The sequence below is a fragment of the Ascaphus truei genome, chromosome 6 (assembly GCF_040206685.1).
Source record: "Ascaphus truei isolate aAscTru1 chromosome 6, aAscTru1.hap1, whole genome shotgun sequence".
In the NCBI taxonomy this organism is placed as follows: Eukaryota; Metazoa; Chordata; class Amphibia; order Anura; family Ascaphidae; genus Ascaphus; species Ascaphus truei.
Window position 1 is genome coordinate 54,373,384 of NC_134488.1, and position 27,437 is coordinate 54,400,820.

Here is a 27,437-nt window from a genome sequence, read left to right on the forward strand (position 1 = left end):
ATTCACAACACTGCATGATAATAGTATTTCTTAACCTAAAATGTAATTTTTAACAGCACATTATACTTGTAACCGCGATCGTGTCATACGTCCAAAAGCTTCCTAATACATCAATATAACTGTTAACAGCCCTAAGTAGCAAAACTGTATAAACAAGAATGATTTATGTACCGAGCAATAAAACTAGAATGTTGCTGGAACAAAAACATAAAGAGCATTCCAAATCTGAACTCAACAGTGACAAAAGATTCTGAACTCAATTTAAGGTTTTGCAACTTAAGCACAAGAACACCAAGAAGCCTGTCTCATCATAAAAAGCTGTTAGTGCAATGCATAATTATGGTGCAGGCAATTAACCCCTTCACCCAGTGATGATTGCCCATTAGTCTCTATAGGGCTTGGCAGCAAAATTTGGGGGTAGTATACAGAAGCCTCCCTCTATTCCCCACTAATGCCGGGGGAGACTGTGGGGCCTCTATAAAAGTCTCTGACCTTTTCCTTAACGCTGCCCTCTTCCTTCTGTAGCATCGCGGCGTCAAATGACGTTGCGACATCACATGGTGACTCGTTGCCATGACAACATGATGTCACATGGCGTCACATTGTCATGGAAACACAGCGCCATGTGACGGTGCAGTGTCATTTGACGATGCAGAAGGATAAGGGTGGCGCGAAAAGGAGGCGGCCCGGTTTAAGTGCCTATGGGCGAGAAAATGTAAAATACGCCACTGCCTTCACCACCAAATTAGTTGTCACATACAGTACAGTATGGTTTATTTTCATATTTGTCAAGCAGAATATCCAACCAGTGATTTATATGTGTTTAGTCTGAAGGAGCGTCTCAGTGAGTAAAGGTTCTGACTTAAATCAGGGGAGGCTTGTTCAAATCAGTGTCAGCTCCTTGTGACCTTCGGCAGTGGTGATTTGGGTATTTCGTGTATATAATTATGACATTAATATCCCCTGTCATGATAATATCATGATATTATGTAGTTAATCCCTTTGGTGCTTGAGGGGCTAATGAGCTACATGTTTAAACAAAATACAAAATGCTGGGTTTGAAACAGATCAAGACTGTTTCTTTGGTCTGCTCTTTGGTCCATCCTGGATAGTCCACTTAATGTGTCAACTGTTTTAATCAAGTTCTATAGACATGGTCTGGGTAGAGCAGCTTCAAAGCATCATCTAAAAGAGGTGGGCATATGCCGGTGCCATGAGGAAAGAATGTATTTAAGTCTGTGCAAAGATTTTGAAATCACCTGAGGCATGCTTTGGACAAAGCATGGGAGACCTCATGTTCTGAACCAGCGCCTCTTTGGGGAAAATCCATAGCATTTGGTAAAGTATAGTATTTTTATATATATATATATATATATATATATATATACTGTACACATTTAATAAGTAATGCTTTGGGCTCTGAATGAACTGATTGCACGCTCTGGGGAGAGTAATTACGATTCGGACACAATTTTGCTACAAATGATAATGTTACACATGTTGACAGATGATGTGTTAAAGTGCATAGTTTTTTCTATAATAAACAGGGACCTGGGGCCCTGGCAAATATTAGTCTGATATCTTGTATCATATTTGCATACCCTCAAATGGTGGAAGTGGAAAGATATGATTTACAATTGAGTAGGGGTTAATATTAGTTCACTGATTCCTGGGGGAGAAGAAACGTGGGGTGGCTAGAGTAGCCGTGTGTATTAGCCCTGGTTGCATATCTAAGTCACGTGCTCACTTGTGTGCTGTTCGTGGCGGTGGTATATTGGGACGGATTGAGGAGAGATACAACTCATTTGAGGGACCTTTGCGGAAGTGAATGGTCGGGCAGCTTGCAGGTTGTGTATTGAGAAAACATTAAGTACCTAGAAGTACTGAAAAAGAATCCCTATACGGTGCACTATAGACTCAATGTGTTATGAATTATATTTAAAACTGTGTATTGATCCTGGATCCTGTAAAGGAGATATGGTACATTTGATGACTTTTGTGAAAGTGAAAAGTGAGAGCGCTTGCAGGCATCAGTATTAACCCTTGTCCCGTATGCAGGTCACGTGCTTGCAGGGTGCCCTGTATATGTATGACATCACCAAATAAACCACAACTTCTTTTTTTTTTTTTTTACTTCCTTATGTATAGTTGTTTTTGAAGAGAGAAGACCTGTTACATAGTTACATAGTAGATGAGGTTGAAAAAAGACGTAGATCCATCAAGTTCAACCTATTCTAAATTAAGACAACAGAAACTTTATCCTATATCTATACTTAATTATTGATCCAGATGAAGGCAAACAAAAAAAACCCATTAAGGTGAAAAATGAATTCCTTCCTGACTCCAAGAATTGGCAATCGGATTAATCCCTGGATCAACATCCTTCCCATGTATACATATTTGGTATATCCCTGTATACCTTTCCCATCTAAAAAAATGTCCATCCTTTTTTTGAACAAATCTATTTTATCTGCCATCACAGTCTCCATGGGTAATGAATTCCACATTTTAACTGCCCCTACTGTAAAGAACCCTTTCCTTTGTTGCTGGTGAAATTTCCTTTCCTTACATCTCCTTTCCTCCAACCTTAAGGAATGGCCCGAGTCCTTTGTACTGCCCGTGGGATGAATAGTTCTTTTGAAAGCTCCTTGTATTGTCCCCGAATATATTTGTATATAGTTATCATATCCCCTCTTAGATGCCTCTTTTCTAATGTAAATAAATCTAATTTAGCTAGCCCCTCCTCATAAGTTAGATTGTCCATCCCCTTTATTAATTTGGTGGTTCTTCTCTGCACTCTCTCTAGTTCCATAATGTATTTTCTTAGGATTGGTGCCCAAAATTGTACTCCATATTCAAGGTGTGGTCTCACTAATGCTTTGTAAAGGGGCATAATTATGTTTACTTCCCTTCCATCCATTGCCCGTTTGATGCAAGATAAGATCTTGTTTGCCTTTGCAGCTACTGCATGACATTGGGCACTATTGCTAAGCCTGCTGTCTACAAGCACTCCTAAATCCTTCTCCATCAAGGATTCCCCCAATATATCTCCATTTAATTTGTAAGTCGCCTTTTTATTCTTGCATCCCAAATGCATAACCTTACATTTATCTGTATTAAACCTCATCTGCCATTTACCTGCCCACGTTTCCAGTCTCTCCAAGTCCTTCTGAAGAGAAATTACATCCTGCTCTGATTCTATTACCTTACACAATTTAGTATCATCAACAAAGATGGAGACTTTGCTCTCGATCCCAACCTCAAGGTCATTAATAAACAAGTTAAAAAGCAAGGGTCCCAGTACCGATCCCTGAGGTACTCCACTCACGACTTTAGCCCAACCTGAAAAAGTTCCATTTATGACAACCCTCTGTTGTCTGTCCTTTAACCAGTTTTCAATCCATGTGCATATATTATTACTGAGTCCAATTTTCTTTATTTTGTACACCAACCTCTTGTGTGAAACCGTATCAAAAGCTTTTGCAAAATCTAAGTAGACCACATCAACTGCATTACCCTGGTCTAAATTCCTACTTACCTCCTCAAAGAAACAAATAAGGTTAGTTTGGCAAGATCTATCCTTCATAAATCCATGCTGACTATTACTAATAATTTTGTTTTCCCATTAGGTATTCCTGAATATTATTCTGTATTAAACCGTCAAGTAGTTTCCCTACTATTGAAATCAGGCTCACACATCTGTAATTTCCTGGTTGTGATCAAGCTCCCTTTTAAAATATAGGCACCACATCTGCTTTACGCCAATCTTGTGGTACTGAGCCTGTGGAAATGGAGTCCTTGAATATTAAATATAATGGTTTGGCTATTACTGAGCTTAACTCCTTGAGAACTCTTGGATGTATGCCATGGGGCCAAGTGCCTTATTTACTTAAAAATTTTCAAGTCGCTTATGAACTTCTTCCTCAGTTTACCAATTATTCATTAATATGGAGGTTGTGGCTTCCTCCTGCGGCACTACTATTGAACTTGATTCTTCCCTGGTAAACACAGAGGCAAATAATTTGTTTAATACCTCAGCTTTTTCCTTATCTCCAATAATCTGCCTACCCATCTCACACTGAAAGGGTCCTATATTTTCTTTTCTCATTTTTTTGTTATTAAGGTACTTAAAGAACTTTTTAGGGTTGACCTTACTTTCTATTGCAATCCTTTTTTCATTATCCATTTTTGTTAATTTGATTGCCCTTTTGCAATTTTTGTTACATTCCTTATAATTCTGATACGATGTCTCTGTCCCTTCTGACTTAAAGAATCTAAACGCCTTCCTCTTCTTGTCCATTTCCTCCCCTACCTGTTTATTTTACCACATTGGTTTTGACTTATTTCTTTTATACTTATTACCCAATGGTATACACTGATAAGTGTCCTTTTCTAACAATGTTTTAAAGACTGCCCATTTATCTTCTACATTTTTCCCTGCAAAAACATCATCCCATTGTATTACTACTAGATTAGACCTCAGTTTATTAAAATCTGCCTTTCTAAAGTTTAAGATCTTTGTTGAACCCAAGAAATCTATTTTTTGGTAATTTATTTCAAAGAACTTGAATATTTGTTATTACTTCTACATTGTTTGATATGACCAAATCCAGTATTGCCCCTCTCCTGGTTGGTTCCTCAATAATTTGGGTCATATAATTGTCTTTAAGCACCCCCAAAAACCTGTTTCCTTTTGTTGTAATGCTAATATCCCCAGTCTATGTCTGGATAATTAAAATCCCCCATTATGCAAACATGACCCAGTTTTGATGCCTTCTCCATTTGCAAAAGTATTTTAGCTTCCTCAATCTCACAGATATTTGGTGGTTTATAGCATATTCACACAAACATTTTCTTTATACTTTTACCTCCACTGCTAATTTCTATCCACAAAGTCTCTACATTTTCATCATTCCCTTCATAAACATCATCCCTTATAATAGGTTTTAGATCCGGTTTAACATATAAACATACTCCACCTCCCCTTCTATTTGTTCGATCCTTCCGAAAAAGGGAATAACCCTCTAAATTAACTGTCCAGTCATGAGTTTCATCCCACCATGTTTCGGTAATGCCTATAATATCATACTGCTCCCTTGCAGCTATTAATTCAAGCTCCCCCATTTTATCTGTCAGGCTTCTTGCATTAGCAAGCATGCATTTAATTTTTCTTTCAGCCTGTACTATTATCTTATCTGCTCCTTCCTTTCTGCGCCCACTTGGTTTAGTCTTTAGAAGTTTTCTAGTATTATCTGTATTTACTGTGGGTGTCTCACTGCTTGTCAAACTCGCACTTGCCCCATTCTACCTCCATACCACCTTGTATCCTCCTTTTTTCCATTTAGTTCATTATCTGTTTCATTCCCCTCCCCCCTCCATCGTAGTTTAAAATCTCCTCCAACCTTTTTAGCATTCTCCCCCCTAGCACAGAAGATCCCTCTTCATTGAGGTGCAATCCGTCCCTAGAATATAGATGGCACCTCTCAGAAAAGGAGTCTCAGTGCTCTAAAAACCCAAACTCCTCCTTCCTGCACCACTTTCATAGCCATGCATTAACCTCCCTGATCTCTGACTGCCTCCCTGCGGTAGCGCATGGCACTGGTAGTATTTCAGAAAATACTACCTTGGAGGTCTTTGCCTTAAGCTTTTGGCCTAGATCCCTGTAATCATTTTTTAGGACCCTCCATCTTTCTTTAACTTTGTCATTGGTGCCAACGTGTTCCAAGACCGCCGGGTCAATCCGAGCCCCCCTCCCCCCCCCAACAATCTGTCTACCCGATTGTACAATAAATATTTCCTAGTCTAGTTATATAGCTATACAGGGAAGCCACTAAAGGGAAGCTACTTTGTCTGGAATTAGACCAAGCAATGTACTGTATTCAGAAATTGGTCACTTAAAATTATACAAATCTTAAGTACATTATCCCTAAGTATAAAAGACAAAATTAGTGAGTCCTTTGTCAAATACACATGAACTCAAACACAAATTAATCAGCCTGCAACACTTCTGGGTCTATGTATGAAGAAGTGTGTCTGCTAATGAACATTTTCTTTGGGTTATTTATACCATATGTATTAAGAGTATTTATTCCATTGTAGAATTTAGTGACATTGCTGCGCTATAATTGCATCCGAGAAAACCAATGCAGAAATCGTAACAAAAGTAACGCAAGCTGCATATTTTTTCATATATACCTGCACCAACTTGCAAAGTAACACCACCCTAAGCTCCTCCCACTTGCTTCATAAATACATATCGTTGCAGTCCAACACACATACAAGAAGTAGAAGAAGAATAAGGTATATAGACGCTGTCAGTCACCAATATATTGTTATTGTACAAAATAAGCTAATAAACCAATATTTAGGTGATTATACATAGAGCCTATTAAGATTCCAATGGGGAATTGTCATCACGAGTTACCGAATCGACCGCTTCAGTGCATATAGAATAAGCTCCTAAAGTATACTATAGTAACCCCAAAAGCTAGAGTTTAAGAAAATCATGTGTTTTTACAGTAGTGCATTAGGTGCTCTGGGGCAAGATACTAACATTATATTTGTTAAACTCAAATAGGTTTCTAGGGGGTTTGCAGCTTTAAGGGAAGAAACAAGATGGATAAACCTTTATTAAATTATTAGGGTAACAGTGAACACAAAACACTTAAAACCAAATTAAACAGCTAACTCCCAGTCCTATAAACTAGGCTGGTTGCCATGTAGATCTAGGGAATCCTTGAGAAAGCGTCAGAGCGACGCGAAACAGCTGTCGGTGGAGGACGCACTTCCGTGACGTCAGCACATGTCAGTGTGGTGTGGAACGCAGCTCCGAGGCGATCGCTGCAAGGGTGAACTGTATCTAGGTGCCTCTCTACCCCCACAGAGACTCCCCCCACCCGGCTAGCTAACGTTCGGTGGTGTTCATTAATACACCACGCCGGGTGGAAGTCTCTCATCCATATGCAAAGTGAATTTGACACTGTGTGCTTTGTGTGTTCTGCGTGCATTATTAAGCAATTAAGATGGTATCACAACGCAGAACAACTGAATGTACTTCTATCCTCATTGCACACATCTACCTACATAGGGGGATCTGAGCTATTAATACCATTACAATTGGCTCACAGACGCTATCACCCACTTGACACAGTATTAAAAACGCAATCTTTTATTTCTCTCCCTACCCGGTTAATTTAATGTTCGGTGGTGTTCATTAATACACCACACCGGATTGGAGCTGTATACAGTATATTGGATATACACTAAGAGGGCCCTTCTATCTAGTGCACACGCATAGAGGCTCCATCCATCCATATACAGACCATCTAGTGAGTCCTATAGCAGACCTTAGGGTAGACTCCTAACAGTTCACTAAGAGTGTTATCCAACATTAACCCCTTCCTCACCCGGCTAACTAAATGTCCGGTGGTGTTCATGAATACACCACACCGGGTGGGAGGTGCATAGAGTACTTTAGTGCTATACTAAGTATATCTGGGTATTTAGTCCAGACCTTCACTCTATACCACTTCATAATGTGGGCACAGTAATCAAAACTGTTGCACTTTGAAATACTAATTGCTTATACAACTTTACCTAACTATACGGTGCCGTTTCCACGGAAGTTCGTGGGAAGTTACTCACTTATCAATATCCACTTACGTGAGAACTCCCGAATAGGCTGAGGCACTATATTCCAGATAGAGATTGTGAATGTGTCATGTAGAAATCTCCTGTACATATTATGCACTTGGCCTCTAGCCTATCTCTAGCTACATAGTAGCCTTTTTAACCCTATGTTATATATTTATGCGTCGTTTCTAGGGACCTTTATATATATTTTTTATTGATTCATATTTATTGGAGTACCCAATTGGATGTATTGATCTGCATATATGTTCAGTATGTGAGTGCTGTGACACTGTACATCCATCACTTACTAAGATGCTTTCCATGAGCACACCCTTTGAATCAATTCATTCAGTGTAGGTATAAATTTATATGTCTTGTCCGGTACATCTATGATAGGACAATAAATATTTACACACCTATATACCTCACTGAGGCATAAGCTAAATATCTATCCTGCATATGCCAGTTAATTAGGATTCCCTAGATCTACATGGCAACCAGCCTAGTTTATAGGACTGGGAGTTAGCTGTTTAATTTGGTTTTAAGTGTTTTGTGTTCACTGTTACCCTAATAATTTAATAAAGATTTATCTATCCATACCCTTTATCACCCCATGAGTGCTTGTTCTAAAGGGGTTCTCTCGCTTGCCTATACAAGTACCTTATATGTTACCTAGTTCCATTTACCCCTGGCACCGTTCCTAGGACAGTAGCAAGAGCTCACCCCCTCACTCCCCCCCTTCCTTATTTATTTCAAGAAACAAGATGGATCAGACCGCTCACCACTGATATAATCCTAGTAGTAAAACAGATAGGGTGTATATACATAGGATTGAGACAAAGGTGCATAGGAGGAGAAAATAATGTACATACTGTACAGTAGCACTGATCCAAGTAGGATCAAGAAGATCCCCCGAATTATTGCACTCAATGTATAATTTACAAGATATACAGGTCAACAGTGGTCCAGCAAAAAGAGGACTTTAAGGGAGTAAAGGGGTTTCATCTAAGATATCATATATTTATTTAAATTAAACATATTTAAATAATCATTTAGCCACCAAATTGCTTCATGTTCTGTTTACCCTATCATTTTTTTTCTGCAGCTATTTGTAATTATAACAACAATCCTTAAGGTATTTGACATTGACCAACCAACATTTGGAAACCGGTAATTATGTTTTCATTGCGTTTGCAATGTGCTCAAATTGTATCATTGGGACTAACAAATGTATAATTATTTAATTTCATAACATCCCTAGCAATTATCTAACGTGACTAATATTCAAGCATCATAAAGTATTTAATTGTCCCAAACACATTTTATCTTGCACAGTATTTCTCTGGAGTTTTGGCAGTTCTTGTGACATTAAGATCAGTATCCTGAAAACGATCCCGGGGATAAAAACACCCAAAGCGCATCATTACATGTTCATTACCATCTGTATACAAATGTTTAGCTAAGTAATGTCTGACTATTAGACAGAAATTAAATGTCCCATAGTAATCAAACGTCACCTGTTCTCTGTTTTTAAGTGTATTAGAGAGTATATGAATGTTACTGTATATAAGTATTTAATTTACATAGCTTAGTGGATATGCTACATGTAATATCCATATCTATATTACATTAACACTATAGAACTCAATTTACTCTTTCAGACCAAAATTTACAACGCTATTGAGTATATTTAATGCCCTATTCTAATTGTGATAGTGGTGGATCAATATTTAAATACCAATGCTCTGCAGTTCCCTACAGAACTGAATACATTCAGTGAAATCTACATACTTATCCTTCTCTGGCATTTGTTCTCATATTATTTCACTCTAATTCTATTTGTACACAATCAACCTTTTATCATTCATGGAGATAGCAGTATCATTTAAAATGCACATTAGTGGCGGAAAAAAGCGCAGTAAGATCATGACCATCTGTCCCACATGTGGGAAATGTTTTAGCCACTTATTTTTTTAAGTGCTTCAATAATGCTTTAGTCATTAACAGGTTATTGAAGTCGGAACCTATTTATATTAATTAGACAGTAATCATGCCTAGGATGCCTTTTTAGAAGTGCTAGGGACCAAATTGACTAAGAAGCCATACTTCATAAGAAACCTTCCATGCTGGAAGACACTTTATAGCCCATTCAAGTGAATGTGTAATAAAGGGCCATATTTACTAAGTAGTGCTACTCCATAAGTCTGTGACGGGAGGGGGTAACCAGGCTATACAATAAATGTCTAGCCTGGTTAGCTACCCATGCTCCACATATAAGGGTCCAAGAGAGTTAGATCTTGGACCCAGTGATATTGTATTATTGCATGGTACTTTATGTAATAAATCCATTTCTTGTGTTTTCCCCATTCCGGGCATGCAAACAAGCAGGAACCGTTATCCGAATGTGCCTAGGAGGTTAGGGTCCAGAAATCTACCCAGGAATCATGCCTGATTCTCAGATACATGTAGGCACAATGTCCCAGCAATATTTCCCCTTCAAAACATAAGCACTACTCACCACTAAGGCACACTGCTTCAGTACAACTCAGAAAGGAGAATGAGGCACAGGGATAAATATGCATCCCTTCAGCTGAGGGAATCCCTGGGTTAAGGGGGATACCCCAGCTAGTGCCAAGGTGACCCACAAACAGTATATGGTTTGTGGGTGCCAAACCATACATAAGATTGGGGGGGTCTCTGAGAGTCCAAACTGAGTCAAAGGGAAAGTGTGTTGGAAAATAAGGCAGTTATGGTTGATTTGAATATGAATACCTATACACACACTATGTTCATTGTGAATCTACACATTTCCACAAATTGTATAGCAAAATGATGACAGGTTTCTTAGTACTCAAAAAAGGATAACCACATACCGTAAATGATATGCTATTAGTATTTTCTTTAATACACACAGTGATTTCCATATATATGCATAATCGCTCATCAGTATCTATATATTTTACTCCTCTATGTTAGAGAACAAGCATTAAACTTAAAATTACTTTAGTAATATTTATGAAAGCATTGAAGTACTTACTAGATTTATGGAAATCAACTGTGTCTTTGGTCTCATTCCACAACAACTGGCTGTTCATGCTTGTAGTGCTGCTATAGTTTTTGGAACATGATGTAGATTTCCATGTATTTGAAAGCCATGGGGAATCACTTGTGTCCATCCTGTGTAATAGAAAACCAGAAACTTCACTAGGATAATTTCTGTGAGACCAAGGGCTATAATGTGCATTTTTGTACATTAACATAACTTTACATAGAAGCACATATATGTCATTAAAGTGTTGTACTAGAAAGGTTAGTAATGAGAACACCAGTCTTAATAAATTAGACAGACGATGTGTCAAATGCCTTCTACAATATTAAGCATTTTTTTCATAAACCATGAAAATTTGAATTGCCCGCGTGAATAGTTATAAAACAGAATATTGATTTAGAACAGCAGTCAATATATGAAGTTTCAGTTGAAGCATTTTAACTCATACACAACAATTTAGTGAACAGGAGCAGTGATGGGGCAAACACAGTATCTAGAAAATGTGCATATCTTAAGCTAGAAAAACGGCTTTGGACAAAGTGCGTAAAACTTAGGTGAAACCGTGGTCAGTTTGCATCCTCTTGTGTACAAACATAAAGATGGCTGAACAATTTCTGAAAGAGGATAATGCAAGGAAATGGTTGTTTCTGTGGAAAACATGCACATTCAAATAAAAAAAATAAACAATTGTCTTTAGAAATTGGTGCTGAGAGTATTGATAAGCCAGATAATGTAGCATGTAGGTACAAAACTTTTTTTCTGATAATAGGAAATACAATCTGTTTAAATGTAATCTTACTACAGTACCTCAGATATTCTAAATATTCTAGCAGGACATATGACTCTTTTAGAAAATGCAACTTGCAAACTTTTGCCTCAACAGTTTTTCAACCTGTTTATTTACAAATATTTTTTCCTCTCTATTCAACTTAACAGTTGAAATGCCCCCTGATTGGTCTGTTGTATTTATAAATGCAAGTGTGATGCAATACTGGGAGGAAACAATTGCGCCAGATGTAACATATAAAAAAAATCCTATTGATTTCAAAGGGATCTTTTATTTTGATACATCTGGTGCATTTTTTTCTCATCATCTGCTTTGATACATATACCCCAGAATTAACATTTCTCTTATTAATTGGCCATTCCAATATATTTAAATACATTACAAAAGTAGATGCATTTATAAGGCTCTTCAGAAGAAAACACGTCTATGGTGACAGAATCACCACAAGCGTCATTTTCATCTTGCGTCACTTTGCATCAATGTAGCAAAGTCTTTGCACCAAGTTTTGCACCGTTTGCCCCACCTTGCAATTAGCAGAGTTACAGTATGATGAGTTAGGGAGGAGTTACATGACACACAGATCATTATGAGATGTAGCAAACTCTGCAACATTTTTGTACCTTTTTTATTTGCATTAAAAAACATCTGCCAGGTCTGAAGTGGCGTAAACTTTTCTAGCTAACAACTTGTGTCAAATGTAAGGAACACTTTCATACTGTACATTTGATGCACATGCTTGTGTAAAATTAAGTAATGCATCAAAATACACTTTTATTTGTTCTTTCTTACATAGTTACATAGTTACATAGTAGATGAGGTTGAAAAAAGAAATACGTCCATACAGTTCAATCTATGCTAAATTTAGACAACAGATACTTTATCCTATATTTGTACATACAGTACAGAATTTGATCCAGAGGAAGGCAAACAAAAAAACCACAGTGAAACATCACCTAATGATATCCAAGGTTTGTAGCGAGTGACAGAGCACAGTCAAACAACGTTCAAACTTGGTAAAAAATGAAAAAAAATACGGGGCAAACTCCAAATTAACAGATCAGTTTATTGCAGGCTTCAACAGCAGTAGGACTACATGAACGCACCTACACGTTTCATACCAGAGCACTTTATCATAGATTCTATCAACAAGCTGTGAAGCGCTATGTACATTAATGGCGCTATATAAATAAAGACATACAATACAATACAATACCATAGAGCAATATCTGATTGTTTGAGCACCACAATACTCACTACACAATCGTCTAATGATAACCTTAAGGGATGATCCCATGTCCTTTGTACTGCCCTTACGATAAATAGTTCCTTTGAAAGCTCCTTGTACTGTCCCCGAATATATGTGAATATAGTTATCATATCCCCTCTTAGACACCTCTTTTCTAATGTAAGCAAATCTAATTTAGCTAGCCTCTCCTCATAAATCCGTTTATCCATCCCCTTTATTAATTTGGCGGCCAAACATCACATGGTACATCAAACAATCAGGTTTGTTAATGTGATTCCCTCAGTTTTGTTTAAATGAGATCTCAATGCTTCAGGCTCACATAACAAAAAATAGTTTTGATACAGTACATAGGGGCCTATGCACTAAGCGTTCATAAAAAAAAATCGTCGGGCCTGTTACGTCGCCGTTTTTTTTCAGTGTATTTATCACAGTATTCAGAAAGACTTTATGAAGGCTACTAGAATAGGCCTCTTTCCTCGACCAAAACTTACGCGGATCGGCGATGAAAGGGTTAAACCTCAATAGCCTGTTTCTTGGGGCAGAGGGGGTGGATGAAGGGGGTAGTAGTCCCAGGGTGGTTGGTTAGGCCTGACTGGAAGGTTGTGTGAGGAGTGGGAATCCGCTATGGTAATGAAGGAGTTAACCAGTCCCGCTACCCCTCCCCCCCCCCCAGTAGGCCTAAACACCCACCAAGGGACAAATACCACCTTCACCCATCCCCGCTACCCACAATAAACATGGTACCAGTAGTTAACCACTTCATTGCCTTAGCGGTTAGCCGCTAAGGTAATGAAGTTGCCTGTAAATGCATTTTTATTGCATCGGGTTGATGCTGGGGGTCTCCAGTGCTGGTATTAATGTGTATCAGATCCGGAGACCCTCGACATCAATCCGATGCAGGAAAAATTCATTTTTTTTCTAAGTCCTCTCTTGCCGCCTTCTCTGCAGGTTCTCCTCAGCTTCACACCAACTTTTTCTGGTATGAGGATTTTGGGAGAAATTCACCATTCTAGAGCCTCAATAAGCCGTCAGAACCTAATCGAGGCTACTAGAATTGCACACATTTTAGAACCTGGTGATAAGAGCTTATCACCACTCGCTCGGTGATTAGTTTTGAACGAGAGAGAAATTTGGTGATTCAGACCTTTAACACCGACTTATGAAGGCTTACTGAATACCAGTAGGCTTTTTAGCCTTAAAGGCCTTCATAAGTAGGGTGACCAGATTTTCAAAATGAAAAACCGGGACACATTGATAAAAAAATTTTTAAAACAAATTACATCACATGATGCACCCCGTTGCCATGACAACGAGACACTGACGTTAGGCGGTGACATGTTGCCATGACAATGTGGCATCACGTGATGCCTCTGCGCCATAATGCATCCCGTGGTCATGTCAACTTGATGCAGCGTGACGTCATGGAGCGTCTCGTTGTTATGGCAATGTGCATTACGTGATGTCGCGCAGCCATGTTAACGGAATTTGGAGGGGAGGATACAGCCAAAGGCAAGATAAATATATAATAAATAGATCTAAAAAATGTTGTTATCTCTGGGTTAGCCTTCAATAGAAGGTGGCAACCCTGGCTGCAGTGTGCGTTTGTGTGTATAGAGGTGGGGGCTGCAGTGTGTGTTTGTGCGTATAGAGGTGGGGGCTTTGCTTGGGCCCTTCAACTCTTACAGCCAGGGCATTGTTGGCCAAAAATGCCCAGTTCGGAGGGGATGATTACTACTTCAAAAATGTATTTATTTCCAATTCTTAACATAACACAAACTCTCGTCTAACCCCCTTCCCTCCCTTTCTCGCTCTCTCAGCTCCCTCACCGTGTATGTGTATGTGTAATTAAAATAATTAACAAATTTAAATTAAATAAATAATTGACATAAATTAAAATTAAATAAAAAAAAGTAGGCATTAATTAAAATTAAGACATTTTAAAAATGTGACATTCCTGACCATGTATGTATATTACACTTTGCAAAATAGGGTCTCTTGTTCTCCTTGTGGCAGTCAGTGACATCACTGCCATGCAGGGCCGGAGACAGCTTTCCCGGGGCCCACAACCCACGTTTCGGCGGCCTTGCGAGAATCCCCCCTTCTCAAACACCACTTCACTCTCACCCCACCTCACACTCCCCAGTCACCCTTTCCTTCCCCCCCCCCTCTCTCTTACACCCCCCATGTATTTTTCTCCCCTCCCCACTCAACCTCCCTCCCCAATATTCGTGCACACACAGTGACACACACACACACAGTGACAAACACACAGCCACTTACCTACACACACAGCCCCTCCCCTCCTCATATCTCCCTCTCATATCTCCTCCTCATACCCCCCTCTCCTCATATCTCATCATACCTCCTCATATCTCCCCCTCCTCATATCTCCCCACATCTCCCCCTCCTCATCCGCTTCCACTCCCCGCATCTCCCCCTCCTCATCCTCTTCCACCTCATCCTCTTCCACTCCCCACATCTCCCCCTCCTCATCCTCTTCCACTCCCCCTCCTCATCCTCTTCCACTCCCCGCATCTCCCCCTCCTCATTTCTTCCACTCCCCGCATCTCCCCCTCCTCATCTCTTCCACTCCCCGCATCTCCCCCTCCTTATATCTCACCTCCCTTCATCTCTTCCACTCCCCGCATCTCCCCCTCCTCATCCTCTTCCACTCCCGCATCTCCCCCTCCTCATCCTCTTCCACTCCCGCATCTCCCCCTCCTCATCCTCTTCCACTCCCCGCATCTCCACCTCCTCATAACTCCCCCCTCCCCTCCACATAACACCCCCCTCCCCTCTTCATACCCCCCCTCTCATAACACCCCCCTCCCCCCACCACACCACTCCGTTTGCCCTACCCCACAGCAGCCCGTTTTACACCCCTCACCCCTGCAGTAGCCTGTTTTTTACACCCCACCCTCCCACTAGCCCGTTTTTCACACCCACCCACCCCTGCAGCAGCCCGTTTTTCACACCCACCCCTGCAGCAGGTCGTTTATCACAACCACCCCCCCCATCCACCCCTGCAGCAGCCCGTTTTACACACACACACACACACACACACACACACACACACACACACACACACACACACACACACACACACACACCTTAGCTCAGCACATCCTCCCCCGGTACTAAGCCCCGCCCCCAGCATACCCTGACCTCCAACCAATCCCCTGCTTCTACTCTAAAGCCCCGCCCCCCGGCATCCTGCTATTGAAAAAAAAATACTCTCGGCCGCCGCATCCTCCTCACGCTGCCCCCGCGCACCGCTGCCGACTCGCGCACGGGACAAGGGGCAAAACCTAGGACATTTCCGGGACGGGCTGTCACCCGGGATAGCCCAGAAAAAAACGGGACTGTCCCGGCAAAACTGGGACGACTGGTCACCCTATTCATAAGGCACTTATGAACGCTTAGTGCATAGGCTCCATAGATGCAGTTCTAGATGGGATGGGACATTTGGTCAAGGCAGTTTCGCTGCGACCAAATGGCTGCCGGAGTTTTATCACGACTCACCCTGCCACAGCCGATCCCCCGCTGGAATCCCCAGTTTTTGTGCTTAGGGTAGGTGTTAATTTAAGCGTTTTAGCCATTACGGTAGAGGGTTCATTTAAGGGGTTTTAGTGGTTAGGGTAGGGGGTTAATTTAAGGGTTTTAGCAGTTAGTGTTGGGGGTTTATTTAAGGGGTTTTAGGGTAAGGGGTTTTAGGGTAAGGACTTACGGTGAAAGGTTTTAGAGTAAGGCACTTACCTTAGCAGCAAAGTTACAGCAGCTTCAAGCGGTGGGCTGAGTTGCGAAGCGCCGGCAGTCATTTGGTCGTGGCAAAACAGCCGCGACCAACTTACCTAGACCGTTTCCAGATTAGAAGTGTCTGTGTCAAATCTGTGCCAAATGTTTCTCCGTGTTTAAGGTATTGGTGGGCCACATGTGGCCCCAAACTGCTAGCCAGCCCAGCAGCCTGCTCCTCCTCACTTCCCAGTGCAGAGGGAGAGGAAATGTTGCTGGTGTGGATCACAGCTTCTTACTGCTCCCTCTGCTTCTTAATGACCGTCCTCTGATAAATACTGCGAGAGGTGCTAATCACTTTTTTCCTAGTGTAGGAAGAGGAGCAGGACATTAACCAGCTGACCAAGGTAATATATGTGGGTAATGTGCAGCCCTTGTGAGGTCTCAAAGGCCACACATGTAGCTCTTGAAGTATAGCATGTTGCCTACAACTGTTTTAATGAACATAATGTAAATACTTCTACAAACATGAGGAAAACAAATACGCATACACACGTAACATTTATAACTTACAATCAAGTAAGTAATGGGGAACCTCAAGGGTAATCAAGTGAGAGTCCAAGTGTCCTTAGATGAATTTCTTCAAGGATCATGTGAACCAGATACCCAGACAAGAACATGGAGCTCAAATCACTGATGGCGTACATTATTATTGATTGCTGTGTGCTTCTTCAAAGCTTGATGTTCTTTGGCTGTTAGAGCCTTTTATATCCCATTACTGGTCTGCAGGTACTGGTATGTAGACCTGTCAACTCTCACTGATTTATAGATTCAGCTACTGTATTACGATTTTTGTCACTTTTTTCTCATCATGACTTGTATACCTGGTTTGTAGCTATGATCAGCTTCACAATGCTGTGACGGTGAAGGGGTACCAAGGCCATTAATAAAGGTATTTGGCCCGGCTGGGTGCCCCTGAGCCATATTGGGGAATTGTGAGTGTCAGCTCTTCAACCCAATCATGGCATGTAACTGCATTTTTATTTTTATTGTTCCAGGAGTGCCAACCAGCGGAGATGTGCAGGGCGTGAGTTTCAGGGGTGATTTTACGGTAAAATGTTGTCAGGGTGTGTTTGGGTAGAAGGGGGCCAGTGTTCCGTGTTACCCCAAAACATGTACGCAGGAATCCCCCCAGATTCCTGAGGACATGAGGAACACAGACCACCGGATTAAAGCCTAACTAGAAAGCAGTGTGCAGCTTACCGCAAAATCTCCCTGCTTCAGCACAGACCAGGGCTGTAAGACTGGGCCGGGAACTGGGTTACATTACAGGTCCCAGGATATGCCCAAACACCAGAACCCAGTGAGCTGTTCTGTACATCTCTCACCAGGTATAAGGTGAAGAGAGTTATAGGGGTTTTAAGTTAAAGTGTAGAGTGTCAGCTCTGCGACCCAGTGCTGGAAGAAGGGGGCCAGTGTTCCGTGTTACCCCAAAACATGTACGCAGGAATCCCCCCAGATTCCTGAGGACATGAGGAACACAGACCACCGGATTAAAGCCTAACTAGAAAGCAGTGTGCAGCTTACCGCAAAATCTCCCTGCTTCAGCACAGACCAGGGCAGTAAGACTGGGCCGGGAACTGGGTTACATTACAGGTCCCAGGATATGCCCAAACACCAGAACCCAGTGAGCTGTTCTGTACATCTCTCACCAGGTATAAGGTGAAGAGAGTTATAGGGGTTTTAAGTTAAAGTGTAGAGTGTCAGCTCTGCGACCCAGTGCTGGAAGAGATACTGTAATTGTATTAAAAACTGTCTGGGTGTCTCCCACCAGGTGTGGAGAATCATATCATGAGTTAAAATGTATGTATTAATATGTTCAGGTTTCCCTGTAACCGCGCAAAGTAAAAAAAAAAAGGTTTTACAACACCGCAGCTTGCAGCATAGCGCATCGTGTATAGCTAACTTTGGCTGGGAACGTCCTAGAGCGCCGAGTTTCGTGGTGAGCACTGCGGGTATAAAACCAGTAAAAAGGTTATGCCACAATGTTTATTAAGTCTTATAAAAATTGATGAATGAAAGTCCCCCTCTTTTAATTGTACTAACATTACAGGAGGGATCGGGTTTTCATTCAGGCAGTCAGAACAGGGGCAACACTTAATTATAAGTACCATACTTTAAGGACGCATAGCAGGGAATTCCTGTGTGTGAGTCATGCATAATTTAGCCCCGGACTTGTAAGGTATCATGCTGGCATGGTTCAAGCATGTGTGAAAAAGTCCGGAGTTATAAAAGGTTCCGATCGTTAAAGGTGTTAAGCGGGATGGAGGAAAAATAAGTACTGGCATCCTAGCAGATGTCCGGGTGAAGTAGACTTCCCAGCGCCAGGGAAGGGGGCTTGGCCTGGTATGCTAAGCGGTGAAGGTGCAAAGTTTGTGCATGCCCTTGGCATACTATGAAGCCCCTGCTGGGCGTTACTGGAAAGACCTGGGGATAGGTGGGCTGTTCAGATCCCATGCAGTGACAGGCTGCAGAGCAAAGAGATAGGGGTTTTTACTGTTAAAAGATCCCTGTAGCCGATCGGGAAGTTAGTTCCATCATGTAACGAGATTCATCGTGCGGTACAAAAATGATAACATCGTAACCAAGATTAGTACCCAGCTTCAAGAGTTCATAAGAACTAAGGACTTCTAAAACAATTCTACAAAGGTAGAACGAAGCGAGCAGTTCCGGTGGAGAAAAAGTGGTTGCGAGTGGCGCCACTAGCCAATGACTGTTTTTGTGGCTTTGCGTATGCACAATCCCCGCTCCTGGGAGATTGTGCTCAGACTATATTTCTAAAGATTTCTTTCTTGAAGTAGAATATTTCATTTTACCCCATCCCAGTAAGTGTATTTTTGGAATATTTTGTAAATCAAGCTGTGTATGTTCATTGTGTAAATAAATGACAATTTATTTTATCTCTTGCTTTACTCAATCAAAGGATCTGGGTAATTTTGGTGTTAAAAGTTCTGGTCTCCTGTGACAAATGCAACACCACTAACCATCCTCATACTGATGAGATGTATAAGCTATCTGTAAGTATGTGCAGGTTTGCTGGCCATGCACACCAGACTTTTCTGTAAAAGCTCTATAAAGCAGCATCAATGGATTAATGTTAAAGACGATAAGAAACAAAAAGTGATGTACTATGCCAGGGGTGCACTATCTTGGAGACACGCCCCTCTGTTGGGTCACGATAATTTTCTTGGGAGGTGCAGCGGTTATAGAGGCCCCGCGCTCTTACCCAAAGCATTTCAATTAAATGCTGGAGAGTGAGCGAAGCCTCTCTAACTCACTTACCTGCTCTCTGACGGCTTCTGGTGATGTGTTGCCGTGACATTGCAGCGTCAAATGACACCAGATACCAGGTAGAGGGGGCGTGAGAACTGAGGCTGAGCATGTGGGGGGCACAGGGCCAAACGTTTACGCACCCCTGCACTATGCACCATGTAATTACACAGAATCCATAGATTTAGTAAGTCACTGTATGCGGGGTAAATATGGGTTTGGGGACCTGTCTATGATACTGTATGTTGATGTGCTCATAAATGTTTTCTATGATTGCTGTATTGTGGAAGATTTTTGTCACTTTTTTAACCACCCAAGAAAAAGTTTAGCCGATTCTCAAAGGTATTATTAATAACATGAGTTGTCTATCTTTTTCTGAGCAATACACCGGAAGGAATTTTAAAATATTATTGCCATTGCAAGACTGTGTGTGTATAAAACGTTTCTTTTTTTCCTACTAGAAGAATTAAAATACAGTTTTAGAGAGAGTTTAATGAAATGTGTGCCTTGTAGTTTATCACCTGCGATAAAAAATGTATAGCCTCATAATGAAGGAGAAACGCAAATGAGCACAATCAAGGTGAGGAATGGCTGAAGTAAAACTATATTTCATAACGGTTAAATGGCATGGCCACAAACTAATTTCTTCACATCTTCATTTCATACATTGAAATATTGCTCGTCCTAATATAAGATGCATATTTTATTAATTATTATATACCGTCTAAAATATAGTGTTACAGCTAGAGCTAATTAACACTGATTCATTTTTGCTAATATTATGCCTTCTGCATAATTGGTTTAAAAATGAGTACAACAATGTTATTACCCAAGAACACTGTATACTTGGTTAATGTGTGTATGAAATGTGTAGAAAATGTGAACAGAGCAATCCGCTTTGTGAACATCAAATACTTCAGATGGAGCAGGGCCGCCAAAAGGGCCCGGCGAATCTGGGGTGCCTGGCCGACCTAGACAGGAAGTTGGTGTGCAGCCCTCTGCATGCTAACCTCCGTCCACTCTACAGGGCCTGAGTCTCCTGGGCCACCCCCCACTGAACTACAGTACCAAGCAATCTTCTGCCATAAGACACCTTCTGGCACTGAAATACATCTATTTACACCTACCTACACAAAGGGTCTCCCTTGCCATATGATATTATTTACTTGCTGCCCTTATCCTCGTTGTTTGTACATTATTTTCCCTATATTGTAATTTTATAATGCGCCGAGTGCACTATTGGCACTATAACATTATACATACAGCCTATTCAAGTCAAAAGGCTGTAACATTTCTTCCAGCACCCGAGGGTGTTATTTTTGGCAGAAGAAGACTTCTTAGTAAATATTGGACATAATTTTTGAGTATTTTATTTTTTCAACTTTACTTTACATTTTGTTTCCTGCACAAGCTTTATTGTAAAATCCACCTGTTGTGAAGTTTACATACTGTACATGTGAGGATTCGGGGCCTGCAGCGGCCGCGGCATGGCCTTCCCTCACCTCATGTTCCTCCTGCTGCTGCGGGGCGCTCCCGGCATTGGCTCCCTCCGGTCTCGGCTGTCAGGGGATTTCCTCCTCGTCCTCGGTGGACGGTTACCAAACCACGGGTGGCTGGAGCTGTGACGGCTGCTGCCGTTCACGAGCGCGCGCCCGTCTCTGTTACAGAGCGCGTGCAGGATCCTGTTAATTTATTCACTGCTCCTGCAGTGAGGCTCCGCCCCCAACACACACACAAGGGTCAATCAGGCATAAAGACTGCTCACCTGAATCCTCCTTTGGACAGCCTATCCAGGACAGCTCCATGTACTCCTCCAGGCCTGCCTCCTCTTCCTATTGGTCAGCCACGCTTTATATTGCCTGTCCTGCCATTCATTCATTGCTTGACATAGTTTCCTCTTGGATTACTACTCTGGCATTCTCTTTCTCTCTCATTTACTCAGGTTACGACTTGGCTTGGCGGACGTCTTTCTCTGGCTCTCGACCCCCGCTTGGACAAACGACCTTCCGGAATTCTCCAATCCCTGACCTAGGCTAACAGCAACGACGACGGCACTTCTTCACCGGTACCGGCAAGTATTGCTAGCTAACATCACCTGGCCTGGCAACGCCGCAATCACCACACTCCGGACACGCTCCTTTTGCTGCGGGTGCGTGCTCTTATACGTTCCTCACCTCAGTAGAAGGGACGGGTCTGGTCTGCGGGCAGTACCGGCGTAACAGTACAAGCACCATTTGGCTTTTGTTTACACTCGAGAAACACATTTGAACACATTTGAACACATTTGTACAACTGTGGTCACGTAACCTGAGGTCACATTACTGTACCTTACCTACTGCCATTTCCAAAATGCATTTGTAAACTTTTTTAACCAAAACCAATCCTGGTCAAACCAGTTTGCATAACGTTTCAAGGCTAAAAAATAATCATACATTACACATTTCCAACATCATTTTGCTGTTTCACCAATGAATTGCAGCTTAGTAACAACTCGCAAGTGATTAACCAATAATTTTCCCCTCTCCAAAAAAACAAAACATATTTTAGCCTATTGAGAAGAGGTCAGTATCATGAATTAAAATGATTGGCCGTACAGTGACTAAGATCTGACTGATTAGCAATATTTTCTGCAAAAAAAGGGGAAATATCCTGATCACCCTGGCAGTGGGAAACGTTGGGGTTAACTCCATCCTCAGCTTAGTAGGACAGGAAATTGATTCTTGCAGGTGGGCCATAAAGGCCCCTCCCAATACCTGCAGATTAGTCTTTTTCCTGTCCTGCAGCTAGGAGCAGGGTTTGTTATTTTGTAATGAAGGACTCACCAGACGGTAAGTAGTGCAGTCAGATGAAGTATCTCAGCCTCTCTACCCTGAAGCTCCGATCAGCGCACCCTGGGGGGTGACAAGACGGAGGCCTGTGCGACCGGGCAGCCCCAAGGAAGCTTGTGTGAATGCTGGGGGTAAAACCGCAGGAGCTGTTTGAGTAATCGGAGGCTCATTATTGACCGCATAGGCATCAGAGAATGCAGCGGTGTGGGACTCCCAAACGAGTGTTTAGCGCGCGCGCACGCTACGTTCCCACTAGCGGACTCGCGCACGAGGGCGCGAGAGCCAGATGCTCCGAATGGGCTGACGTCAGAGCGATAGTGCGACGGCACACAGTGTGTGAAGGAGCCCTGATACTGCTGCAGCATGGACCGCTCGGCAGACAGAAGGAGTCAGATGCAAGATACTGAAGCCAGTCCGAAAGTTGGAGGAAGTAAAGGGTCGCTAACGAAAATTAGGTGAGTCCTTACATTAGTGTGCATAGAACTGAGAGAGTTGATTTCACGGTATTAAACGAAATTATATTTATTTTTTATTTTGTTTTTAAATCTAGTACTATGGTTATACAACCAGAAGAAGGAACTTCTAAAGGGGCAGTAGAGTCCCTGCATCAGAAGAAAAAGGCTGCTAAAAAAAACAAATGGTGTGCAGCATGTGAAAAGCCAGCCTTAGAGGGCAAGAAGCTTTGTGCGGACTGACTTAAAACAGCAGCAGGGGAGTCAAATGAGCAAATGAATACCTTCCTAGCATGGATGAAGGATACAGTGAAGCAGAGTGTAGAATCCGCTGTGCAGCAAGCAGTGAAACCAGTGCAGAAGAGAGCAAGGTCGCAGACTAGCCAGGATAAAGTGAGAGATTCATCATCATCGGACGAAACAGAGATGAGATATCACCAGGAGTCAGAAGGGGGGTATGATTCATCATAGCAAGAAATGCAAGCGGAAGAATCAGAATTTGATTTAGAAATGGTGGATTCTCTCATAAAGGAGATGAGAGAAACATTGGAGTTAGACCATATGGAAGAATTAACTCAGAAATCGGGTAAGTTATTTGGAAAGTGGCAGAAGAAAACCAGAGTTTTTCCATTTCACCAAGTAATCAAAGATATGATACAAATGGAATTATCACAGCCAGATAGAAAATTAAATATTCCCCAAAAATGTAATAGAATGTATCCTCTCACAACACATCTAACTCCTTCTCCATCAATGATTCTCCTAATGTATCCCCAATTAATTTGTATGTTGTTTCCCAAATGCATAACCTTACATTTATCTGTATTAAACCTCATCTCCCATTTACCTGCCCAAGTTTCCAGTCTATCCAAGTCCTTCTTTAGAGAAATTACATCCTGCTCTGAGTCTACTACCTTACACAATGTCGTGTCATCAGCAAAGATGGAGGCTTTGCTCTTTATGCCAACCTCAAGGTCATTAATAAACAAGTTAAAAAGCAGGGGTCCCAGTACCAATCCTTGAGGTACTCCACTCACAACTTTAGATAACCTGAAAAAGTTCAATTTATTACAACTCTCTGTTGTCTATCCTTAAATCAGTTTTCAATCCAGGTGCAAATATTAAAGGAGGAGTTTGGTTCTATTTTTTTCCGTTTTTTATGTAGCTTAATTAAATGGATTTTAACTTCCTAAACTGTTGAGTTTCCATTAATTTTCCTTTGGAGTGGCAGTCACATCAATCCTTCTTTGCCTCATCAATAAAGGTACTATGCCCAGCTGGTTACCTCTTAACCATATTTGTGTGTTTAGAGTGTCAGCTCTTGGACCCATTGGTTGTAGATGAAATATACGTGATTGTGCAACAATAAAGAATTTGTGTGTTATACCTTTCCAGGAGTGCTAACCCATGGAGATTCACTGGCTCTGAGTTTCAAGGGGGGGTTTGCGGAAAAAGTGTTGTCACATTGTGTCTAGTTAGACGGGGCTCAGAGTTGCTGGCCACCCCAAAAATGTATCCGGGAATCAAATCAGATTCCAGGGGACATATAGGCACAGACCTCTTGTCAAAATTCTCCCTTGAAAACAGTTACATGACTCACTTCCAAGTTCCCTGCTTCACAACAGACCAGAAAGGTAAAAGGGGCATAGGGATGTGAGGTGTCCCTGATACAGTCAAGCTGTCCCTATGTTAAGGGGGATACTCATTTAATGCACAGAAACTGTATAGGGCGTGACTCACCACTAAGTTCCTTGCTTCAGCACAAGCCAGAAAGGTAAAAGGGATATAGGGATGTGAGGTGTCCCTGAACCAGTCAAGGGGTCCCTAGTATAAGGGGGGATGACCAGTTAATGCCCAGATTAACCTGAACCCAGTATAGGGGTTCAGGGGGTGCTCAAGTTATACATAAGACTTTGAGGTTTTGTTAAAGTCTAAAGTCAAGTTTTACAGAGTGTGAGGCATATTGCTAGAGGGACTAAAAAGTACAAGTTCTCATTATATCCTTCATCACCAAAAAGACTTGTACATTTTAGCAGCATTAAAGTGTAAGGTATATTTTATTAAACAACGTGTGTTAAGTACATGTATGCTTTGTGCACAATAAAATGAGGCACAGGGATGAAAAGTGTTCCTGTAGCTGCGGGGATCCCTAGGTAACACAGGGGTACCCCAGTTAGTGCCAAGGTGTCCCAGAACCTGTATTGGGTTGTAGGTTATGGAAGTCCCCTCTAAAGTATAGGAAAAGCTGACCTGTTTATGGGCGTTTAAGGTCCCCAAGGTTTATATTTTATTAAAGTAGAGTTCAGAGGGTGTTATATTGTATGTATAAATATCCATGCATAGGAGACATGATGTCTATACCTAGCCTTCTGGATTCAAAGGGAATCCAGGATGTGGAGGTGTTGAACCATTTGGTAAGCAGGAAAAGGCCAGGAGTCAGTTCTAGAGAACAGAGGACACCCCACTGCGGCCTTGATTGTGACACCAGACTTGCGGAGCCGGCAAGGGGTTAACTGGGGGGAAGTTGCTGCTTGTGGGAATATTTCCCATTGGTTGATTCATATTTCCAGCCCACACATTTTTTTTTCAAGATGGCTCAACACGCCCTTGCCTCTGACATCATCAGCCAGGTGAGCCCTGCTCTGATTAGCTGAGAAATGTCTCACGCTTTTGATTGGGCTGTAGGTTTCTGTGAATGAAACAGAGTTTTTAAAAACCCTTACGCAGCTCAGATTTTCAGTTTGTACGTTTTTCTAAAGTTTTCTAAGCAGCAAGAAAGTGTGTTTCTCATGTTTATTGTAATCCACTGTGTGTAAGTCTGTTTCAATGAAATATAAATGACAATTTGTTTTACTTCTTGGTTTTGCTCAGTGATAAGATCCCAGTATGAAGGTGTAATTGCCTGGTCTCCTGTGACAGTATAACTGAAGGAAAAAGTAAAAGCACTGACTCAGAAAACAATGACATTGACAATGAATCAGAGGAGCCTGGTTCTAATCTTGGTATCAGCTCCTTGTAACCTTGAGCAAGTCACGTTATCTCCATGTGTCTCAAGAACCAGACATAGATTATAAGCTCTACAGGTCAAGGACTTAGGGCATCATGCAGTAAAGTCAGATAGAAAAAATCGCCAGGGATTTGAAATCGCTATTTTTGACAGCATTGCTATCACGGTATGCAGAAAGGCCCGAATACCAGTAATAGCAACATGGTGAGTAGCCACTGACGAGATGATCTGCCCTCCGGCGAGTTGATTCTGCTGCAGAGAGAGAGCCGCCTTTCCCTCTCTCTGTGCAAATCTCGGCCGAAAGACAAATATTTTCATTTACATTTTCTTACTAGTGTAGATGAGCAGGGGTCTCCGGAGCATAAACACGTTGATTTCAGGTCTGGGGATCCCCTGCTTCCCGAGATACAGACCCTGTTATGGGGTGCCATATCCCCTATCCATTGAAATATCCCGGTCACGTAACCTGGGACATTTACATGCATAGGAGATACTGGCACCCTATACCGGAGCCTGTATCTCAGGAAGCAGGGGGTCCCCAGACCTGAAATCAATGCAGTTCTGCTCCAGAAACCCCCTGCTCATCTACACTAATAAGAAAAATTAAGTTAAGATATATAGAAAAAAAACAATAAACCCCACATAAAACAAATTATTTATTTTTTTAAACACAGGATTAATACCACAAGCTGGCAGAGGTCCCCGGGTGGTCAACACGGTGTCCATAGGCCCCACAAGCCCCACAGGACACACCAGGGGGTTCCCACGAGTGTCTGGGGGCCCTCGGGTGGTCCCCGCTAGGCTCCATGGTCCCCGTGGTTGTCTGGGTTTGCCGATTTTTTTTCTCGGCCAAAACATGGCGATTTTTGCTCTTATTGCCAGCTTATTGGGGCTTACTGAATCGCTGTAGGCTTTTTTGGTGATAAGGGGCTTATCGCTGCTTTTAGCATAAGGCCCTTATTGTGCCAGCATATTTCTATGTACATTGCTGTATAGTGTATACACTTTCAGCACTATTTAACAAAAATATATATTATTATAAGGTAATTAAACTTGTTTGTTGAATTAAGCATACTTGGGGGAAAATAGACCAACTGGGTGTCTTGTTCACCTTTATATACTGCTCATTCATATATATAATTGGCTGCTGTGCAATATGCTGTAAAGCAGTCTTACCCTTGCCATAATGAATGGAAATCTTATGAATGGAGATGAAGATGATGAGAAAGGCTCATATACAGTAGATCACAGCAAAATGTGCAAGTCATTAAATTATGTCTCACTTACCTGTGTTTTATTATGGTATCTTCACTTGCAAATCTGTAAAGACCTGAAAAAATTGTAAAAAAATTAATTAGCAAGACTTAATTAGCA

At 41.6% G+C, this 27,437-nt stretch overlaps 1 protein-coding gene across 4 annotated transcripts in view; it reads right to left on the minus strand.

Moving 5' to 3' along the window:
* The window catches only part of ROBO4 (roundabout guidance receptor 4), a 255,040-nt gene that overhangs the window by 96,965 nt on the left and 130,638 nt on the right, over nucleotides 1-27,437 (minus strand). For all 4 annotated transcript variants that reach the window (XM_075604310.1, XM_075604307.1, XM_075604308.1 and 1 more), the window contains exons 12-13: nucleotides 27,351-27,393; nucleotides 10,670-10,809 (exon numbers count right to left, since the gene is read on the minus strand). In XM_075604310.1, coding sequence (XP_075460425.1) covers nucleotides 10,670-10,809; nucleotides 27,351-27,393 — 183 coding nt within the window. The remainder of the gene's footprint in view (nucleotides 1-10,669; nucleotides 10,810-27,350; nucleotides 27,394-27,437) is intronic.